The sequence below is a fragment of the Trachurus trachurus genome (assembly GCF_905171665.1).
Source record: "Trachurus trachurus genome assembly, chromosome: 5".
Taxonomy (NCBI): domain Eukaryota; kingdom Metazoa; phylum Chordata; class Actinopteri; order Carangiformes; family Carangidae; genus Trachurus; species Trachurus trachurus.
In genome coordinates this window covers 7,367,241-7,386,344 of record NC_139896.1, presented here as the reverse complement: position 1 = coordinate 7,386,344, position 19,104 = coordinate 7,367,241, and the positions used below count along the sequence as shown (strand labels likewise).

General features: G+C 41.4%; 1 protein-coding gene across 2 annotated transcripts in view; it reads left to right on the top strand.

Moving 5' to 3' along the window:
• The window catches only part of camk1b (calcium/calmodulin-dependent protein kinase Ib), a 40,295-nt gene extending 21,749 nt beyond the window's left edge, over positions 1-18,546 (top strand). For both annotated transcript variants that reach the window (XM_083972743.1, XM_083972742.1), the window contains 10 exons: positions 3,454-3,585; positions 10,283-10,357; positions 12,249-12,387; positions 12,514-12,640; positions 12,811-12,886; positions 13,065-13,177; positions 13,885-13,963; positions 14,117-14,204; positions 15,348-15,435; positions 17,036-18,546. In XM_083972743.1, coding sequence (XP_083828869.1) covers positions 3,454-3,585; positions 10,283-10,357; positions 12,249-12,387; positions 12,514-12,640; positions 12,811-12,886; positions 13,065-13,177; positions 13,885-13,963; positions 14,117-14,204; positions 15,348-15,435; positions 17,036-17,133 — 1,015 coding nt within the window. In that variant the 3' untranslated portion in view covers positions 17,134-18,546. The remainder of the gene's footprint in view (positions 1-3,453; positions 3,586-10,282; positions 10,358-12,248; positions 12,388-12,513; positions 12,641-12,810; positions 12,887-13,064; positions 13,178-13,884; positions 13,964-14,116; positions 14,205-15,347; positions 15,436-17,035) is intronic.
• The last annotated feature ends 558 nt before the right edge of the window (positions 18,547-19,104 follow it).

The window sequence follows — 19,104 nt, the reverse complement described above, 5'->3', positions numbered from 1 at the left end:
ACGTGTTTATCTTCCTGTTAAAGCACACAAAGGCCCCCAGGAGCAGAGAGTACATTTTCCAGTTCAGAGCTGTTTAACACCGGTGTGTAATATATGATTTGCATACGAGCAGTCAAACATGTTGTTGGACCTAAACATGGTTGTAGAGAAAAGAAAATAAGAACAACAAAAAACAAGATGCAAATTGTTCAGAACTAGCTCAGATTCAAAAAGTCGCTGCAGCTGTTTGGAGTTTAATATCCTGTTTGTTCTCAGCTGTATTTTACTGAATATTGATCACTTTCTCCTTTGTTATAGTTATATGTGACCAGCTAGAGACTGTGATCAGCTCACGTCCGTCCATCTCTCAACACACTGGCACTTCTTCCTTGTTCGTGAATGCACGGTTGTGGTTCCTCTCTGCCCACACGTACAGCTGTCTGTGGCCACAGAGATAAAACATGGCACAAACTGACAGCTGACAGGCCCCACACACACGCACACACACACACACAATAGATATAGCAACTCCACACACACACGCACATGCCATAACTTTGTGGTTGTTTCTACACATGACGGTACCGGTACTTTCCTTTGTGACTTCACTTTTCCCAGCGGAGACAGAGTCGTGTCTGAATGTGCTGCTGCTGCTGCCAACATCTGCTGGCAAAACCGGTTTCCTATAATACTGATACGATCAATGGATCTGTTTTAAAACAAACATGCATCTGTTCATCACGAGTTGATGTAGAATGAACATTAAACAGTGAAAAGGAAGTACGAGTAAGATCTGATACTAAAAAACTTCCCTGTTTGTGTATCGGATGATCAGGAACTTGATCGTTGATGTTTCAGCTTCAGCGACTCTCCTGGCAGCAGAGACAAACCTGAAGTTTCGATGGGAGGGAAGTTGTCTCAAAAAATGTATTTAAATAGTTGAATACTGGAGTTTTCATTTGATTTTGATGAAACCAGGAGTTGTGTTGTGTTATGAATCGATCCAGTGCAGGAAATCTTTGTACTGTAAATAATAAATTAGTTTGCCTTGTGGTTGGCACCTATGGAGGAGGATGTACACTTCAAATAGTAAATGTCATACAGTTACAGTTTAGTGATTTATTGATATCTATTGAGTGAAATATGATATTTTTTATGGCATTGTTGCTATTTTTATGTTAGAAAATGATCTTCCTTCACTCTGACTTGGTGTTATCACTTTTATCCCATCTAAGTTCCTTGTTAGTGAGTCTCACACCCACACTCTGTCGTGTCCAGCTTATAAATAGCTTTTACTTTAACATCTAAGTTGTAATTTCTGACTGAGATTTTCCTCCTGAAATCTCTCGATTTATCCGGCTTAGTACTAATATGGAAGTGCCTGGAAAGCAAACAAATATGCGGCCGGTTCACAGTATTTTTAACCCTCACATGGGCATCGCTGCAATAATTACACAACCAACCAACCTAGCTCCAGTGAAGTGGTGACTGACAACATGAATGTTTGGCGAGTCATGAACATACAAATCTTTCCCATCTGTACGTTCCAGCTGTATAATGACGTGAACGCTGCAACATAAGGTGTTGTCTGTGGGGATACACAGATGTTTTGCATTGGGCCTCATTACTTTATACAGTACAGTACGCACCGTGGTCGTTTGTTTTTCCTCTGCTTGCCCTGAATGCCTCAGGAGGTCTAAGGCCAAAAAAGTGTTATGTGTGTAATAAAACAAGAGCGAGCTGTGTGGAGACTCCCCCTCCTCCTCCTCCTCCTCCTCCTCCTCCTCCTCCTCCTCCTCCTCTAGAGCAGACAAAAGAATGATATCCATAAAGTTATTAATCTGAGAGACCACCGTAGTTTGGACGTGAAGGTAAAAAGTTCAAACTGGGATTTATTGTAAACATGAACAGGTGAAAATGTTCGGAGTCGAGCCAGAGAGAACAATAGAGAGAGCGCAGGGCCGGGGGGAGAAATCCGGGTCGGGAGGCCGAGGGAAGAATGGGGAGGGATGAGGGGGGATGTGGATAAGATGAGGCGAGGGAGGCAGACAGGATATAACTGGACTGGGAGATGGATGAGGAGCTGGGTGAATGGGATTGGAGCCGAGGCCGAGACCCGGTTCAGTCAGTCAGTCTGTATGTGGCTCTGTTACAGCAGAGGAGTTATCAGAGCTCGGGTCTTTTTGTAGACGTTGATTACTGGATGAGCTTCAGGTATGTGGGTTGATTTAGAGAGCGAGGAGGAGGAGGAGGAGGAGGAGGAGACCGCTGTGCCCCAAACACACACACACAGAAACACAGAAACACACACACACACAGAAACACAGAAACACACAGAGAGGTGGAAAACAAGAGGGAACCCGTGACACTGCAGCAGAACTGGGACACTTAACTGTGATGCCGCTTCGCCATAAACAGCAGCGTTGCTTTCACACTTTTCCTGTGAAACGCTTTTCCTTGTTGTGACTCAGAAATCCCAAATACAAGTAGGCTACGTAGTTATTGTTCAGTTATTTGGATCCGAGTCAAAAAAAAAAAAAAAGAAATCTCTGGACCTCGGCCAAAAAACGCTGTAAGAGAGCCTGTAAGAAATGTCTGTCTCTACTTTTAAAAAGCGGGTCATGGGAAAATGCTGAAGTTCTTTTAACTGTTCTGAGATCTGCTGTTGCTTTACTAGTTTTTTTGTTTTTTGTAGTGGGAAACGAGACACATAGAGTAAAAACAGAACGATAAGCGGTTTATCACGAAGCCATCAGGGAAGACGTGACATCTGTGCATACTTCAGCCTCACTGTGGCATAAAATTCTCTGCACATGTGACAACACACAGTACTAGATGAGGAAATTAAAAGAGTATCATGTTGAATTTATTAGAACTTCTAGTGTACAAATGTGCTGAAAATGAATAATTAATTGCACACGCTGGTTTAAAAACATACACAACACACATTCATTTAGCAGTTTGGTAAAAATTTACTTCTAAATTTAAATCTTAGACATTTTCCTCAGTGAAACTAATGTGAGACACAAAGAGAGTGACGATGATCGATGGGCATCACGTGGTTCAGACTTGAAACGGTGTCAAAATCTGTCTCCGAGATAAAAGCTGCAGTATTTGGAAATCAGTTTTTCTTCCCAAAAAAACAAAAAAAAACAAAAATCATCATCCCACCAAGTTGTCGCATCTCCAAAAACTTGACTCAGCAGCAACCCAACGACTTCAGGAGGAGGCTGCGGTTAAAAATAAACCTTATCTGGCATCAGCGGGTGAGAATTTCTCCCAGCAGCACTTAGCTGCAAGTCGCCGCCAAGTTATCAGAAACGTTTTCGCCAATTTAACATCAAAGCAGCAGTTTGCTTTTTTAAGTCTTTACAGTGTCACAGATGCACATGATGAAGCGCTCTGCCCGGTGATAAATGGACAGCTGCGCTCTGACCGGCTGACCTGTGTGTGTGTGTGTGTTTGTGTTTGAAGGGGAGCGTTCTCCGAGGTGGTCCTCGCCGAGGAGAAGAGGACGCAGAAGCTGGTGGCCATCAAGTGCATCCCCAAGAAGGCGTTGGAGGGCAAAGAGAACAGCATCGAGAATGAGATCGCAGTCCTGCACAAGTAAGTGGACTGGACTCGGTTTCTGATTTGAGAAATTGACCGGTAACAGACTGTGACTGTGAAATGTTTTTGAAACCGCAGCATCAGCCTGCATCTGAAATCCAATCTGCAAGGTTCAGGATGGTAAATTTTTCATCACTGGATCCCAGTTACTGCATCATATACGTTGTATCACATTACTAGATATCATACATGTTGTATATGACCGCTGTAATATGATCTAATGTGATGCATGTGACATATTTGCATCATGATATAGATTTAAAGGGCCAGTGCTAAATGACATGAACTATTGGCGTCTACAGTAGTTCATCCAGGTCGTTTTACTTGTATTTTTTCAGGGTGTTAAAGGTGAGTTACACTTTTTCTCACCTGGCGCTCAAATTACTTTTTCAAAATTTCAACAACTTGAGTTTCAGGAAACAAGTTCCTGGTTCATCTGGAAAAACCAGAGATATAACTACAGTATGCAGACGCTGCAGTTGAACTACTTTCTAACTAATCACACGTTCTGCAGATTAACCTGACGAGCAGCTTCTGCACAGAGCCGCCACTGCTGCTGCTGCTTTAAACAGAGTAGTTTTCAGCTCCTTTGTGTTAGTTTGACAAAATGTTTATTTACTTATTGGAGTTTGGGAGATCTGGTTATTTTAATTTTAACACAAATAATGATGAAATCCCTTTAATCAGCCTATTGAGTATAATCAACTTTATAAGATTATCTTTTGAAGATTAAAGTGCTGTGCCTTAAAAAAAACCACACACACACAAGTAATACACCTTTTAACCCTTTTTTCTGAAGTTAAAGGGATAGTTCAACATTTTGGCAAATTGGCCCATTGTCATAATCCCTATAGTCATAGCAGTAGGTTTGTTAACTTTAATTGTTTAATTGCTCAGAGCTACACTACGGAGGCTCATGGGATTTCTTGGTTTCCCTCATCAAACTCATCAAATACACAATCCAACAACTCCAAAACACTCTGGTGGACAAGTTGTGACCTGCACATTCACCACGCTATGAGATAATAACAGAATGTTACCAGACAGAGTTGTTTTAGAGGTAAATTCATGCAAAACCACTGATGCGCGTTCCCATCGGGGGCAGTTTTTCATCAAGCAGTCTCTGAATTTCCCTCTAAAACAACTCCGTCTGGTAACGTTCTGTTATTATCTCATAGCGTGGTGAATGTGCAGCTCACAACTTGTCCACCAGAGCGTTTTGGAGTTGTTGGATTGTGTATTTGATGAGTTTGATGAAGGAAACCAAGATATCCCATTAGCCTCCGTAGCGTAGCTCTGAGCAGCTCGCGGCTCTGCTCCGCTGTTCTAAAAATAGCTTGCACCAACAATTAAAGTTAACAAACGTAATCCTAAGACTATAGGGATTATGGCAATGGGTCAGTTTGCCAAAATGTTGAACTATCTCTTTAACATGTGGAAATAAATGTATGGGTTTTTTTTTTAATCACATCCAGTCATTTTCACACCTACAAAAACGGCTGCACACGTTTGCACTTGCAGAAGTTTTCTCTCTACCTGTGCAAATGATGACATAATGTTTTATTATTATATTAAGACAATACATTTCTCTCCTGGTAATTGTGCAGTGCTTTAGAACATACGTACATCTCTCTTTAGATACGGGGAATTTACAGGCCGGTGGTGAAAATGGCTGATCTACATTGGGTCCCAAGTTATTTTTAGACCTCTTGTTGCCTGGGTTACAGGAGACACACACACACAACTCTTGCCAATATACAGCTATGATGATCCCTCCTGAGGTTTTTGGATGGAGGAATGAGAGCGGGTGGGAGTTTAGTGAGCACTTTGGTGACAATTTTGACAAATAGAGTAAACCGAGGCGAACTTGGCCTCAAAGTCGTCGCTGTCGTCTGAAGTTTGTGTGTGTAGACGCATTCAAGGGTGTCATCACTCAGTCTAACACTTCGTATTTGAGACACACATACACACACACAGCACAGGACGAGGTCAGAGTGCTACTTTCAATAGGTGACTAGAGGATTTTCATGAAATACATTGAATTGAAACTGTATCTCATCCCAGTGCCCTTTTCTACTTCTGTCTTTTCTAATCTGTAGTTGTTTGAAGTGTGTGCGTTGGTACGACACTGAAGATTTACAGTGCAGTGAACCTCCAGCTGGCACACACTAATGTTGTTGTACGAGAAGCACTGACTGTCTCTTCTGTCGCTTCCTGTGAGGCCCAGAGCCAGAACCTGTCATCCAGACATTTCTTTCATGTCTCTCTCTGCAGATTAATCATTATTTACTTAAACATGTAAAAGAATTTATATAACAATGTAAACAAACTGAATTTACTATCAGTTCAGACTAGAGTCCATCGGCCCCTCAACTTGTGTCCTCCTCAGCTCCTGCTCCGGCTTTTTTAATGGTAGTTGGATGTGCCACCGTGGTAAACTGGAGCCTTCTGATATCATCATCATCATCATCATCACCATGATCAGATGATTCGCTGGCTCTTCACCCTCTTCCCTGTTTTATCTAGAGCAAACATTTACTCAAACACAGACGTGCAACTGCAAATACAGTGACTAAGTAATCACACTCTGCTAAGTCATCTGTCGCCGTGCCAGTCCGGAGAGTCGGTGACGCTGCTGGCTGCACAGGCTTCTGAAAAAAAGCTTCATAAACATGGATATAAAACACATCTGAAGCATATTTCTGTGCTGGAAATGTAAAGTGGATTTAATGTTGGACGACGGCTCATAATGTTTCTTAGCTTATGGCGAGACACCTCAGGCAAAAACACAGTTTTTTCATGCACTGATCAATTTTGAGATTTTGGGCTATTTTTCTTCCTTAACATGTGTTCTTTCAGAAAAGTCAAAAGAAATGGTAGAAAATCCACAATAAAGTGGTTATTTTACTTCATTTTGTCTCCTTTCATCAGTATATTTCTCCTAAACTCGCCAAAAGTTACTGTGACAAACTGTGCTGTGTCCGCAACCAATCGTAAAAGTACGATTTACATTAACAATCAATGGGATTTTACAGTACAAGTCTTTAAAGGCCGTTTTCTCTAAATTAGTTTTTCCTCAGACTCTGAACCCGAAATCTCCACTTCAGCAGCACTTACAGACACCAAACCTTCCAGTTTTATTCCTTTCTATATTCTGAAGGTTTTTACAGAGGGGATTGTCAATATAGCATTCAAAGCCTGATTTATATAACATTTTATTCCTAAAAACATGGCGAAATTGGATTTTTTTGGGCTAGTGACAGTATTTTCTCATTTTCAGAGAGATAAAAGGAGATATCCAAAATCCCCTCTGTAAAAACTTCTGACTCTAATATGTCAACAAAATAAAACAAGAATTTTGAAAGTGGCTTTATCCATTGTTCAGATTTCGGTTCTGGCAATGTATGCAAATTAGGGCATATTTCATCAGATATTGCCTCATTTACATATTTAAACATCAAATTTGATATAACTTGTAATACAAAAAATATTTGTCTTAATGTAAGTCATAAACTTGGGAAGTTTCATGGTGATATCTGTTATTTAAGATTTTTACCCTATTCACCTGTAGTGTCTCCCCTTAAAACACCAAATGTCCACTTTTACTGACTCTAAAAAGTCATGCATGACAGGACACTTGACTTTTAGGAAGTAGGTTGTAGAACAGAGGGCATTTATTACTCAACATCCTGAAAATGTGGTGGTGAACCTACCTAGTTTACCATCTGCATCATTGTGTTCATGGTGCAAAAGCACCTTTGTACCCGTACTACCGCTTTCTGCATGTAAATTTAGGTTTCGTTTTTTTTTTTAATTTCAGGAAAAGCAACATTCTCTGCACTTTAATGGATGTGTTTCCTCCTCCTCCTCCTCCTCTATGACCTAAGGGGGAAAAATTTCCTCTCCCGCCACCACAGGAATTTAAAAGATCCTGCAGATATTGTGAGAAGCATTCATTCATTCATGCATTCATTCAAAGCCCACTAACTGCTCTCGGGGGGTAGAAACTCAGTGTGTCACAGCTGTAAGGAAAAACAAATAATATTCAAAATGTCACATGAGCAGAGATGCCAGATCACCTTAAGGCTGTTAAATTGTTAAAATAAAACAGGTCGTTAATGAATAAACGTGTTTTTTGTTTGAGAAACCCGACCTGCTTCTCAGCCACAGTCGTTAGTCAGTCGGTCCGTCAGACCTCGTCGTCTTTACACTCTTCTCTAATTTGCTGACTTCTCTGTTCCTGGTGTGTTGCGAGACCTACGGGTGCTGACAGAGGTCAGAAAATGACTCACCAGCCTCCCAGCACTCTGACAGTCACCATGACCACTGCCCAGCATTTCTATTCTCATCGCCCACGCACACACACACACACACACACACACACACACAAACACACACCTGCACAGAAATCCACCTTTAAAATTGCAGCAACTTGACTGCATGAATCCGACCCTCTGTTATTGTGTCTTAAAGCGCACGCCCGAGCTCACACGCGTTCACACGTGTCCACTCACACGGCAGCTTTAATCCATCATTCATCCTTCACCGGGTCCATCTCTCCTTCCGCGCCGAGCTAAGCAGATGAATGAAGGTGTCCATGCATAGTTACAATCCGGATAAGAGCCAATGCTGCTGCTGCTGCTGTAATCCAGTATGAGCTGAGGCCGACACATACACACTCACCTCCAGTACATCTCCAAACACGTGGCTTTGTGTGTTTGTCTTTGTCTTCCCGTCAACTCGGTAACCTTCAGCTACGTCCAGGTGCTGAGGTTGTTGAATAAAGGAAGTGGTCACATGCAAACTGTTAAATAACCCCACAGTTAAAATATGGATTAATAGTGCTGAGAAACAGGGTTTTTGTTACAAGTGAGTCTCCTTTTTCTTTCTTTTTATAGAAAATTACAAACATGGATGTGCAATTTAAAATATTTTCAAAAATTATTAGTTGCATCATAGGAAAGAAACTGTTTTTACACCCATGGAGCATTTTGGTGAGTAAACATGACCTCTGTTTGTTCACTCTAACACGCCACAGGACATGACATTCAAATCATACACAAACACACACACAGACACACATGTATCAAGTGCTGTTTATCACCTACAATATTTTTTCACACTAATGCTGATGCGTGACTTGAGTTTTGATATGATAAAATATGACTTCATCTTTGTTTTAACTATTGATTATGGTTTCTTTATAAAACTCTTAAAGTCGCAGTATGTATAGTAAGTTATAACTTATTTGGCTTTTTATTAGCAAAAATCAAATATTGCTTTCATAAATACGTATTTCACTGAAGTCGAATCACACCGAAATACAAATGAAAGCTTTCTCGTACCTTAGAATGAGTTGCAAAGTTTACAAAAGAAGAAAAGAAGTCGTTACAAATATACAAGGGGCGACGCACCGAACCGAGGCGGCCATGTTGCATCGCCATTTTTTTTTACGTTGAGTGGCAGCGTGACCGTAGGTAACCACGGAAACTCAGCGGAGCTGTCGGCTCGGCCTGTTAAAACTGTCACCACTGTGTAGTGTGAGGAAGGACGGAGGCACTGGTGTTGCATTCAGGTGCAGTCAGGCAGACGGCCGTCGGCAAACCAACCGGATGTCATTTTACTCCACGAGAGAAAGACGGTAAAACGTCACGCCTGTATTGTTTTGCCTCGTGCTGGCGGACCACTTGTTTACATAGACGCTTGTTTATCCTGTTACATGCAGCGTCTGTTGTCTGTCTGACGTCTGCCCGGTTTCACATGAATGCAACATCAAGAATACGTTCCGATATGCAACCGCACCGCTAGATGGGGGTAATTCCTACATACAGGGGCTTTAACACAAGCAGAAAATAACATTATTTATGTGTAAAGATGACATTTAAATAGAAACAAGCTTTTCAATACATCATTTTATAGGCTAAAGTCTGATTGATACTAGAAACTATCATTAAATAAACATTTTAAATGGTCATGATCTCCTCTTCTAATGCAAGATGACAATGAAAAATCTCATTATGCATCACAGTGGCTCTTAATAAGTAAAAATCTGCAAATAATAAATAAACAAAATGTTTCTAATGTCATCATGTTAATTTCATGATGTGACCTCGGGCTCATTTTATTTCGCATCTTGCACTAAAAACACAGACTGTGTGTGTGTGTGTGTGTGTGTGTGTGTGTGTGTGTGTGTGTGTGTGTGTGTGTGTGTGTGTGTGTGTGTGTGTGTGTGTGTGTGTGTGTGTGTGTGTGTGTGTGTGTGTGTGTGTGTGTGTGTGTGTGTGTGTGTGTGTGTGTGTGTGTGTGGGACAGAGGTTTATCACAGTGTCACACTGGTTGAACAGAGAAGAACGAGGCTTCTCGGTCTTGATCCTGTGAGTCATCGTCTCATCCGCGGGTCTCAGGGGTCAGAGGTCAGCCAATTAGAGAGCTGCATGTGAAGCCTCCTGCACCACCAGGAAACAGCTGTGTGGGGGCTTCACACACACCGACCGACCCCGTCACATCTACTGGACATGATTAAAGTCATTTTAACGACACACACAGAGAGAGGAGAGGGTTTCACGCTGCCTGTGGACACACAAGCGGCTAAACGACGAGTGTGTGTATGTGTGTGCATCGAGGAAAAAAAAATAAAAATGAAACGAAGGAGTTGGTTTCTCATCGTGTTTCTCTGCTCTCTCCCTCCTCACAGGATCAAACACGCCAACATCGTGTCTCTGGAGGACATATTTGAGAGTAAATCACACCTCTACCTTGTCATGCAACTGTGAGTATTCACATACGTGTGGGTTTGTGTGATGATTTGTCTTCGTCGTGTGTTTCTCAAACTCCCTGCTCGTGCTCTCCCACGCACTCCATGTCACATGCCATTAATTGCACTCTGTATCACAGTTGCATGCGCCTCAACACACACACACAGAGAGAAGCAAAGACTGTACTATGCCTACTCACGAGCACCAGTGGGGAGTTCGCCCTCACACCTGCAGCCTGTCGGCCTCCCACCCACCTCAACTCCTGAAATGTCAGCGAGAGAGAGGGAAAGAGAGAGGGAGAGGGAACCAGAGGAAGGACGGATCAGGATCATCAGCACGATTCACTGAAAACATCAATTATTAATACAGTAATCACAGTCATTGGTAAATCATGGACAGAAAGAGAGAGGGAGGAGGGTGGGCGTGTATTTATGAAGCCAAGGATTTTTTAGTTTCTCAAGTTGTTTTTTTCAATTCCGATGCCAAAACGCTGCAACACGATTGTGTTTCCTCATAATAGTTTGGACGTGACCTTTTCAGTGTGTTTTGTGTTGCCTCTAACTCAAGGTTTCCACACTCCTTCACATCATGAGTCAGTTTTTTTCATTATTATTCTTATTATTTAATATGAATATGACCAAACAAGAACAGAATGACATTTTAACAAGATGCCAAAAAAAACCTTCAAGGAATCAGAGACAGTTCAAGCATCATGAGAAAAATTAAAAGTATGTGGACGATCAGCCTCACACAGGTAGAGTCGCTTTAAAAAACAACACGCAAATGCACATTAATGCTCAGTGTCACATTTCATTTGACTTTTACTTCCTTTATTGTTCATCATCTGCACCTGTTGCTCACCTGTCCCTCCCTTTTCCTCTGAATTGAGTCTGCGGCTTATGATATATGAAGAGCAGCCAGTGAGTGTGTATGTGTGTAAGAGAGTGACTGATGTGGGAGGCTTAAGAAACACACCCAGTTAGCACTAAGCAGATGTTGTGTGTGTGTGTAGAGTGAAGTCTCCATCTAGTGGCTTCAGGGTTTAACATCAGGCACACGACGACGGCTTCACTTTCCTCCGGTTTCACTCACACTTCTCTGTCTTTACACAGTCAACTATTAGAGATAAATAAATACGTGCCTACAAAAAAGAAGAAGGAGAAAGAGAAAAAGAAAAGATAGACAAGCTGTGTCCACTGCTATTTAGCTTGTTTGTTTACTTTACTACTGCAATTATAACTATAGACTATTTACATAATGTAAATATGTGCAATCATGTGAAGTATTTAAACCATGAATGGAATAAATCAAAATGAAATTATTGAAAAGTTAAAGCTGAAATCTGAGCAAAAACAGAAGCAGTCTCTCTCTCTGTGAATCTGGATTTTTAACAACTTTAAAGCTATTGAAGCAGTTTTTCTGTTTTGTTAAGATAAAATATTATCGAAAGACTTTTACAATGAATTTTATGGAATGAATAGATACTGGGTGATTTGATTTGATTGAACTGTTTAGATATATTTTATGTTAGTGATGAGGTTTTCAACTATCATATTTATGCCAGGAAATTATGTCATAAAAAGTGAGCAAATGGAAGCAGTGCAGTTTTTTTTACCACAGGCTCCTGTTTTTTTGTTATTTTGTAATAAAAGTGAAAGTTTAAGTGGATTCTGTGCCTTAGGGTTAATAAAGTTATTGTGTTTGAACCCCAGAAACAAAAGGACAGCAGCTAAAGATGGCTAGAAGCCGGCGCGCGCCACACAAGCAAACTTTCAATTTAATATCGTCACATTTCATATTTCTCTCTCTCCTCTCTTTACGTCCCTGAACAAATCAACACGTCTTCATTAAGCTCATTCAGCCTTTATGAACCGACCTCTCTCCCTCCTCCTCCTCTCTGTGCAGCGTGTCTGGTGGGGAACTCTTCGATCGCATCATAGAGAAGGGTTTCTACACGGAGAAAGACGCCAGCAAGCTCATTCAGCAGATTCTGGACGCCGTCAAATATCTGCACGACATGGGCATCGTTCACCGCGACCTCAAGGTCGGTCGAGGTCTTTGATACTGTGTGTTTACATGTGTGTTTGTGGCGGTAGTGCAGGAGTTTGGAGGAGTTTGTAAGATACTATTTCATCTAAACACCCATTTCTTTTGTCTCTTCTCATTGCAGCCAGAGAATCTCCTCTACTACAGCATGGACGAAGACTCCAAAATCATGATCAGTGACTTTGGTCTGTCGAAGATCGAGGGCTCCGGCAGCGTGATGTCGACGGCCTGTGGGACCCCTGGATACGTTGGTAAAGAAGCTACTGGCTTGAAATTTACTAAATCTGTTTGTATTTGATCAGATTTAAAAAGAATTTGCACTTTGCTGGTGTTAATTTACAGATTTAAATAAGTCAGACATATTGGAACTAACTCAGATTTGGAAAATGGGGACCAACTGTGTTTGTGTTTATTCTTTCAGCCCCTGAAGTGTTGGCTCAGAAACCCTACAGCAAAGCAGTGGACTGCTGGTCTATTGGCGTCATATCTTATATTCTGTGAGTACACACACACCCAGCCTAATGTAGAATACATAGAAATCCTGCATTGATGTGATATTTTAATAGTTCAATTATCTTTATTTTGTCATAACTGTGTGTATGTTTTGCATCCAGATGTTTAATGTTAATGCTGTATGGAAACGTGACACCTGCCTCCTCTCCTGTGTGTCTTCAGGTTGTGCGGTTACCCTCCCTTCTACGACGAGAACGATGCCAAACTGTTTGAGCAGATCCTGAAGGCAGAATACGAGTTTGATTCTCCGTACTGGGACGACATCTCTGACTCAGGTTGTTAATAATCGACGGACGGTTTAATATAATTAATTAATCCAGATGTGACAAACAAGTATTATAACGTATCTCCGACCTCAGATGTGCTCGTGACGCTCGTCAGAAACTACGCAACCTACAGTATAGTGTCTAATAAATGAGCTTTTTGTGAGCTGCGTATTGTAGAGAGGGTCACCGTGGCAACAGGGAACAGAGTGGCGAGGTAAATTTTTCTTTTTTTTTCTCTTTTTTTTTTCCTTAAGCTCCGTCTTGTTTTGACAGAATGAGGTTTTTCCAACACAGTTAATATTTTGTCCGTCCACCGGCCGATCACCTTGCAGGTGTTGAGCCCACGGAGTCGTGGCGGTGGCGTCGATCCCACCACGCTGATTCTTTTCCATCCAGTCTTGGCGCTCTGCCTGTTCTCCCTGTTTCCCCGCTCGGCCTCGGCCTCGGCCTCTCTCCAACGTTTAGGACAAATTATGCAGCTGATGCAGCAGCCAGTTTCCTTGCATATAGGAAAAAAAAACCTGAAGATGTTTTTTTTTTTTTCTTCATCTTGTTGTTTTTCAGCAGTTAGACACTGAAATATTATTATTATACTAATAAACTGAATCCAGTCTGTAGCCTGGGGCGCTCATGAATAAATGGACTGTGTCAAATCGCAGCTGTTGCTTTGAATTAATGAGTTTTTTCTCTTTTTATTTTATTTTATTTTATTATAGCCAAAGACTTTATAGTGCACCTGATGGAGAAAGACCCCAACGTACGTTACACCTGTGACCAGGCCCTGCAGCATCCCTGGTACCGTTCCTACACTCCTCTATTATTATTATTATTATTAACATTAACACAATTATAATTAAAATCATGATTTGTGCCGATTAAGCAGAACAAAGTGAAGTCGCCCACGGTGCCAGTGAAATGTTCCCTGTCTCCTCTCTCTCTCTGTGTCAGGATTGCTGGAGACACCGCCCTGGACAAGAACATCCACGAGTCTGTCAGCGCTCAGATCAAAAAGAATTTCGCTAAAAGCAAGTGGAAGGTGAGTCATGGTTGGATTCACTTTGTTTTTCCTCTCTGTGCTTATTATGTCCTGCACTTTTAACTTCCCTTTCAGCAGACACACACACACACACACAGAGATACTGTTTAGTAGTGACATTTAAAAAGTTTGGTCTTGGTCTGAACCTCAGGAATCACAGAGTTTGTTTTTAAAGTTGTTGTGTTTTAACGTACAGATGTATGTGGAACTTAAAAGCACCACAGATCTTTGATAATGACAATAACTTTATTTACACTACTCACAAAAAGTTAGGGATATTTGACAAGAATATCCCTATAAAAAGTTCATGCTACAGTGATATTCTATCATGAAGTAGAAGGATGCAATGGTCATTTCTTTATCTCAAACACAAGCTAACAACAGTGGTGGCTATAGCACAACAAAAATCTCAATGTCTCAATAACTTGATCAATTTGATCAAAGTGTTGTCTTGGTCCCATGATGTCAACATGTGAACATGGTGGAGAGGAGAGGGAGAGAGAGGAGAGGAGAGGAGAGGAGAGGAGAGGAGAGGAGAGGAGAGGAGAGGAGAGGAGAGGAGAGGAGAGGAGAGGAGAGGAGAGGAGAGGAGAGGAGAGGAGAGGGAGAGGGAGAGAGAAGAGGACTGTATACAGATTATCATTGAACCAGAACATTTAGTGGTTCAATTGAATCACTAAATCAGACGGTGCTTGTGATTTTTGTGGTTAATCACCTTGTTAGAGAACAGCATGTTATTCAATAAGGACTGAAACATTGAACAATTGGACATGTGCATTCAAAAGTTTAGAGAAGGTTAAATTAAGTTCACCTGCAAAGGTTATAGTGCATTTTAACTGCATTCTGAAATTTAGTCCAAAAGTCAAATATCCCTAACTTTTTGTGAGTAGTGTATATGACACCAAAAACAAGAGTTACAAACTTTTTACAAACTTTTACAAAAAAACAGGGACACACAGGAACCTAGTACCATAAAAGTCCAAGCAACACAGGCAGTACGTGACCCCAACAACAAATTGAGGAACCAGAATAAGATGTAGTTTGTGTCACATGATGAGATGTGTGTGTGCAGTAACTGATGCTCACCTGTATCTCTGGTCTCCCTCCCTCCTTCCTTCCTTTCTTCTTTCCTTCCCTCTGCAGCAAGCATTCAACGCCACAGCGGTGGTTCGTCACATGCGGCGTCTCCAGCTGGGAACCAGTCATGAAGGCCCCAGCCCCACCCTGGCAGGTGTGTGTTCTGTTGTTATCTCAAGTACACAGCTTTAAAGGAGTGTAAACTAGGGGTTGCATGACTTCAGATTTTTTAAAGTCGACTCTAATGTTATGAAAGTCGAGTCGATGTTGACTAGTCGCTGATGACGTCATTCATATTTTTAGAAAAAAGGAGTGAAGTCCGCAGATGAAGATCCACCGTGATTGAAACGTTGATCCACAATAAACACTAGAGGAGCTTTATACAGTGTGCGGACTTAACTCCGTTTTTCTAAGTCAATTTTGTTTGTTGGTCCTGCACCTGTAGTGCGTTTGGATGTGCGTGCTCTAACTCCACTATTGTGTCCTCAGCAGTCATTCATATTTTCACAGAACAGCAGGTGGCTATATAAACAACAAGATGTAAATCAGTTGTGTTTTTTTGTAACATACACTCCTATATAAATATTTTCATTCAGCGCACTCAGCTGTTGTTTCAAGCAGCTCTTCTCCTGTACTGTCACATGATCAGCGACTAATCGACTAGTCAACTAGTCTGTGCAACCCCTAGTCAGGGTTCCTACTTATCCTGGAAAACCTGGAAAATGGTTGGCCAATTTTCCACTCATGGAAAACACATGGAAAATGAGAAAAAAAAAGTCAAATGTCCTGGAAAAGCTTCAGTTGTCCTGGAAAATGATTTACCACATCAGCTACCAGAGCTCTATTTGCCGTTTTCAGGATTTATTTTCTAAAAAAAAAGTGCCTAGTGAGAAAACTAGAGACTTTGAGTTGATGAGTGTTTCCAGTATTGGACCCCATGTTTGTGTTGTTCTATGATAAATTCATAGGAATTTCTAAGCCTGTAACTGTAAGAGGATATTGCATAACTTAGAGCCACAGACTGCACATCTTTAAAGGAATAGTTCACTCAAAATTGAAATTTCACTCATTATCTACTCACCCTCATGTTGACTAAGGGCTGGGAGAAGTTTCAGAGTCCTCCGTGGCTTCTCTGAGTTACAGGGGGTCTCGGCGTAGCAGTGCATGTCCATATAACGGTTGCAAATGGATACCAACTGTCTTCGTAACAAAAAGACACACCAAAAAACATCCAAATACCTCCGTGCTGCTTGTATGTAATGTCCGTCTTTCGGAACAATTTCGCATTTCGGGGCTTCAATACAAGACGGACATTACATACGAGCAGCATGGAGGTATTTGGATGTTTTTTGGTGTGTCTTTTTGTTACGAAGACAGTTGGTATCCATTTGCAACCGTTATATGGACATGCACTGCTACGCCGAGACCCCCTGTAACTCGGAGAAGCCACGGAGGACTCTGAAACTTCTCCCAGCCCTTAGTCGACATGAGGGTGGGTAGATAATGAGTGCAATTTGAATTTTGGGTGAACCATTCTTTTAAATCAGACTTCTGGGGCTGGGAGAGGAAGAAACATAGAAACAAAAATGTACAAAATAAGGTACGACTGTCGAAAAGAACACTTCTCCAAAGCATGAACGGGACAGAGGATGTATAATAACATGTCTGTCAGACTGTAGCCGCTGAAAATGTCCTGAAAAAAGCACTGACTGACAGTTCATCTTCTTGTCACTCTCTCTCTCTCCGTCTCTCAGAGGGTTGCTCGGAGGGTGGCTGCTCCCCGAACGTGGACGGCGGCGCCGATCCTCTGGCCAACTGCACCTACCGCTGCCACCCGACCAGCAGGGTGTGACGCCCGCCGCCTGCTCCACTTTTACCTGTCTAATCAATCCCAGTGACTTTCCAATTTTAACCCCTCGGTGGAACCAGAGGCAAAACCATCTCCCCCCCATTATCTGGTTAGGAATACAGCGTCATTCCAACCTCTCACCTGCAGGGGGAGCAAGCCTGTCCAGCCTGAGAAGGGATCGAGAAACAAAATGCAATGAAAAGAAGGAGGAGGGAGGAGGAGGAGGACTTGATGAAAATGATAATGATGAAGCACCGGAGCAGATGGTTTTTACAGACTGGGCTGGTTTGGGATGAGTTAAGAGAGGGGAGAGGATTCAAAGGAGGGGAGAAGACGACGGACGGCCTCCTCCCACCAGCTTGTCAGGTGGATTGTTTTTGCTGCAGCAGGACAGAGCTTGTTGGACACTTTTTATTCATTCATTCTTTTTTTTTCTTTTTTTTTCATTCAACCTGTCTCTTTGTTTTGTTTTATTGTTTACTGTTTTATATATTTTGTGTTGTCTTGTTTAACCTCCTCCTCCTCCTCCTGGAGTGTAAAATCCAGAAACAATATCTGCATGACAAGGAGAGAATCTTTCCCCATGCATGTTTTTGTTATCTTTAAAAACACACAGATGTGTTGCAGAGATGCAGCATCACAGCACCATGCAAACGACGGGAGCGTTGTCGAGACAGAACGGCGGAGAGCATTTTAAATTTGTCACAGTATTTAAAATGAAACCGGTTTAAATCTCGTAGTTTTCACAGATTTGGATTCTGTGTCTTTAAGTCGTGCTTTTAGACAATCAGTGACACAATAGTTTATGCAATTACAAAACTCCATCAATCTACTATGTCGCCTTTCTGGTGGCGATCTAGAGTTTCCAAACAGTGGTTTGAGCTTTTTGAACGTCAAAGGCTTACCTCTTGTTTTTTTTTTTGTTTTGTTTTTTAAATTTCAACCCCAAACTTCTTCATCCACTTGAGCACAGGGATATATCTTTGTCTAAGGTGCCTTTAGGATATATAAATATAAATATATATATATATATATATAGTATGGTGGGTTTATTTTCGGGTATAGCTTCTGATGACATGGTTTTGTCTTTTTCTGCAGAGCTGTTGCAGCACAGACTCTTTCTGCAACTTCATATTTTGTATGTATCACATTTTCAGCTTTAAAAAGAATTTTATGCTCAAAGTACAGTACTGTAATCTCTGAAAAGAGGCCTGTGCACATACAGTAACACATACTAACGACTACTTACATTACAGTTACATAATGAAATGGGTTAGAGCAAACAATGATATTTTGAAAATCTTTCTGGGGAGCTTTTTTTTCTTTTTTTTTTAAATCCATCAAAAAAATCTTCTTTTCAGAAATATTTTCTAGTATTTTGCCTTCTCCCTCCATAAAAAAACTTTTTCATGTATCCAAATACATTTTGTGCAAAAAACTTTGCAAACAAACTTGCAAACCTGAAAAAGCGTCGATCAGCGTGCTCAGCTGTTCTCAACACTTGCTGGCTGACGCAGCAGGATTGGGTTGTGTCAATGCAAAAAAAAAAAACAGAATTTGATATGCATCTGTCACCATGTTGTGTACTTGTGCCATCATTAGTCCCTTTTTCTTTTTACACTCGTTTGCAGGTGCATCTCCTCCACGTGCAGCCTGTTCACAAAAACCCTGGATTAAAAGCATATGAATATGAATCAACGCAGAGACAGAGTATGTTCTCTGTGTTTATTTTATTCACCCTACTTAAAGGTGTGTGTCGGGAAACACACACACACTCAACAGTCTTGGTTCTTTTATTGGATTTTATTAAGAATCATATGCTGTAAATTTTTTATTGGATCATGTAAAAGACGCGGAGGAGCTTTAGGTGCAGGTGTTTGAATCGTCTGTACTTTATTATGAGGCCTGTTAGAGGGAATGTCTGGACTCTTCCACGAGCTTCATCCATCCTCCAATCGCTCCATCCCGATCACA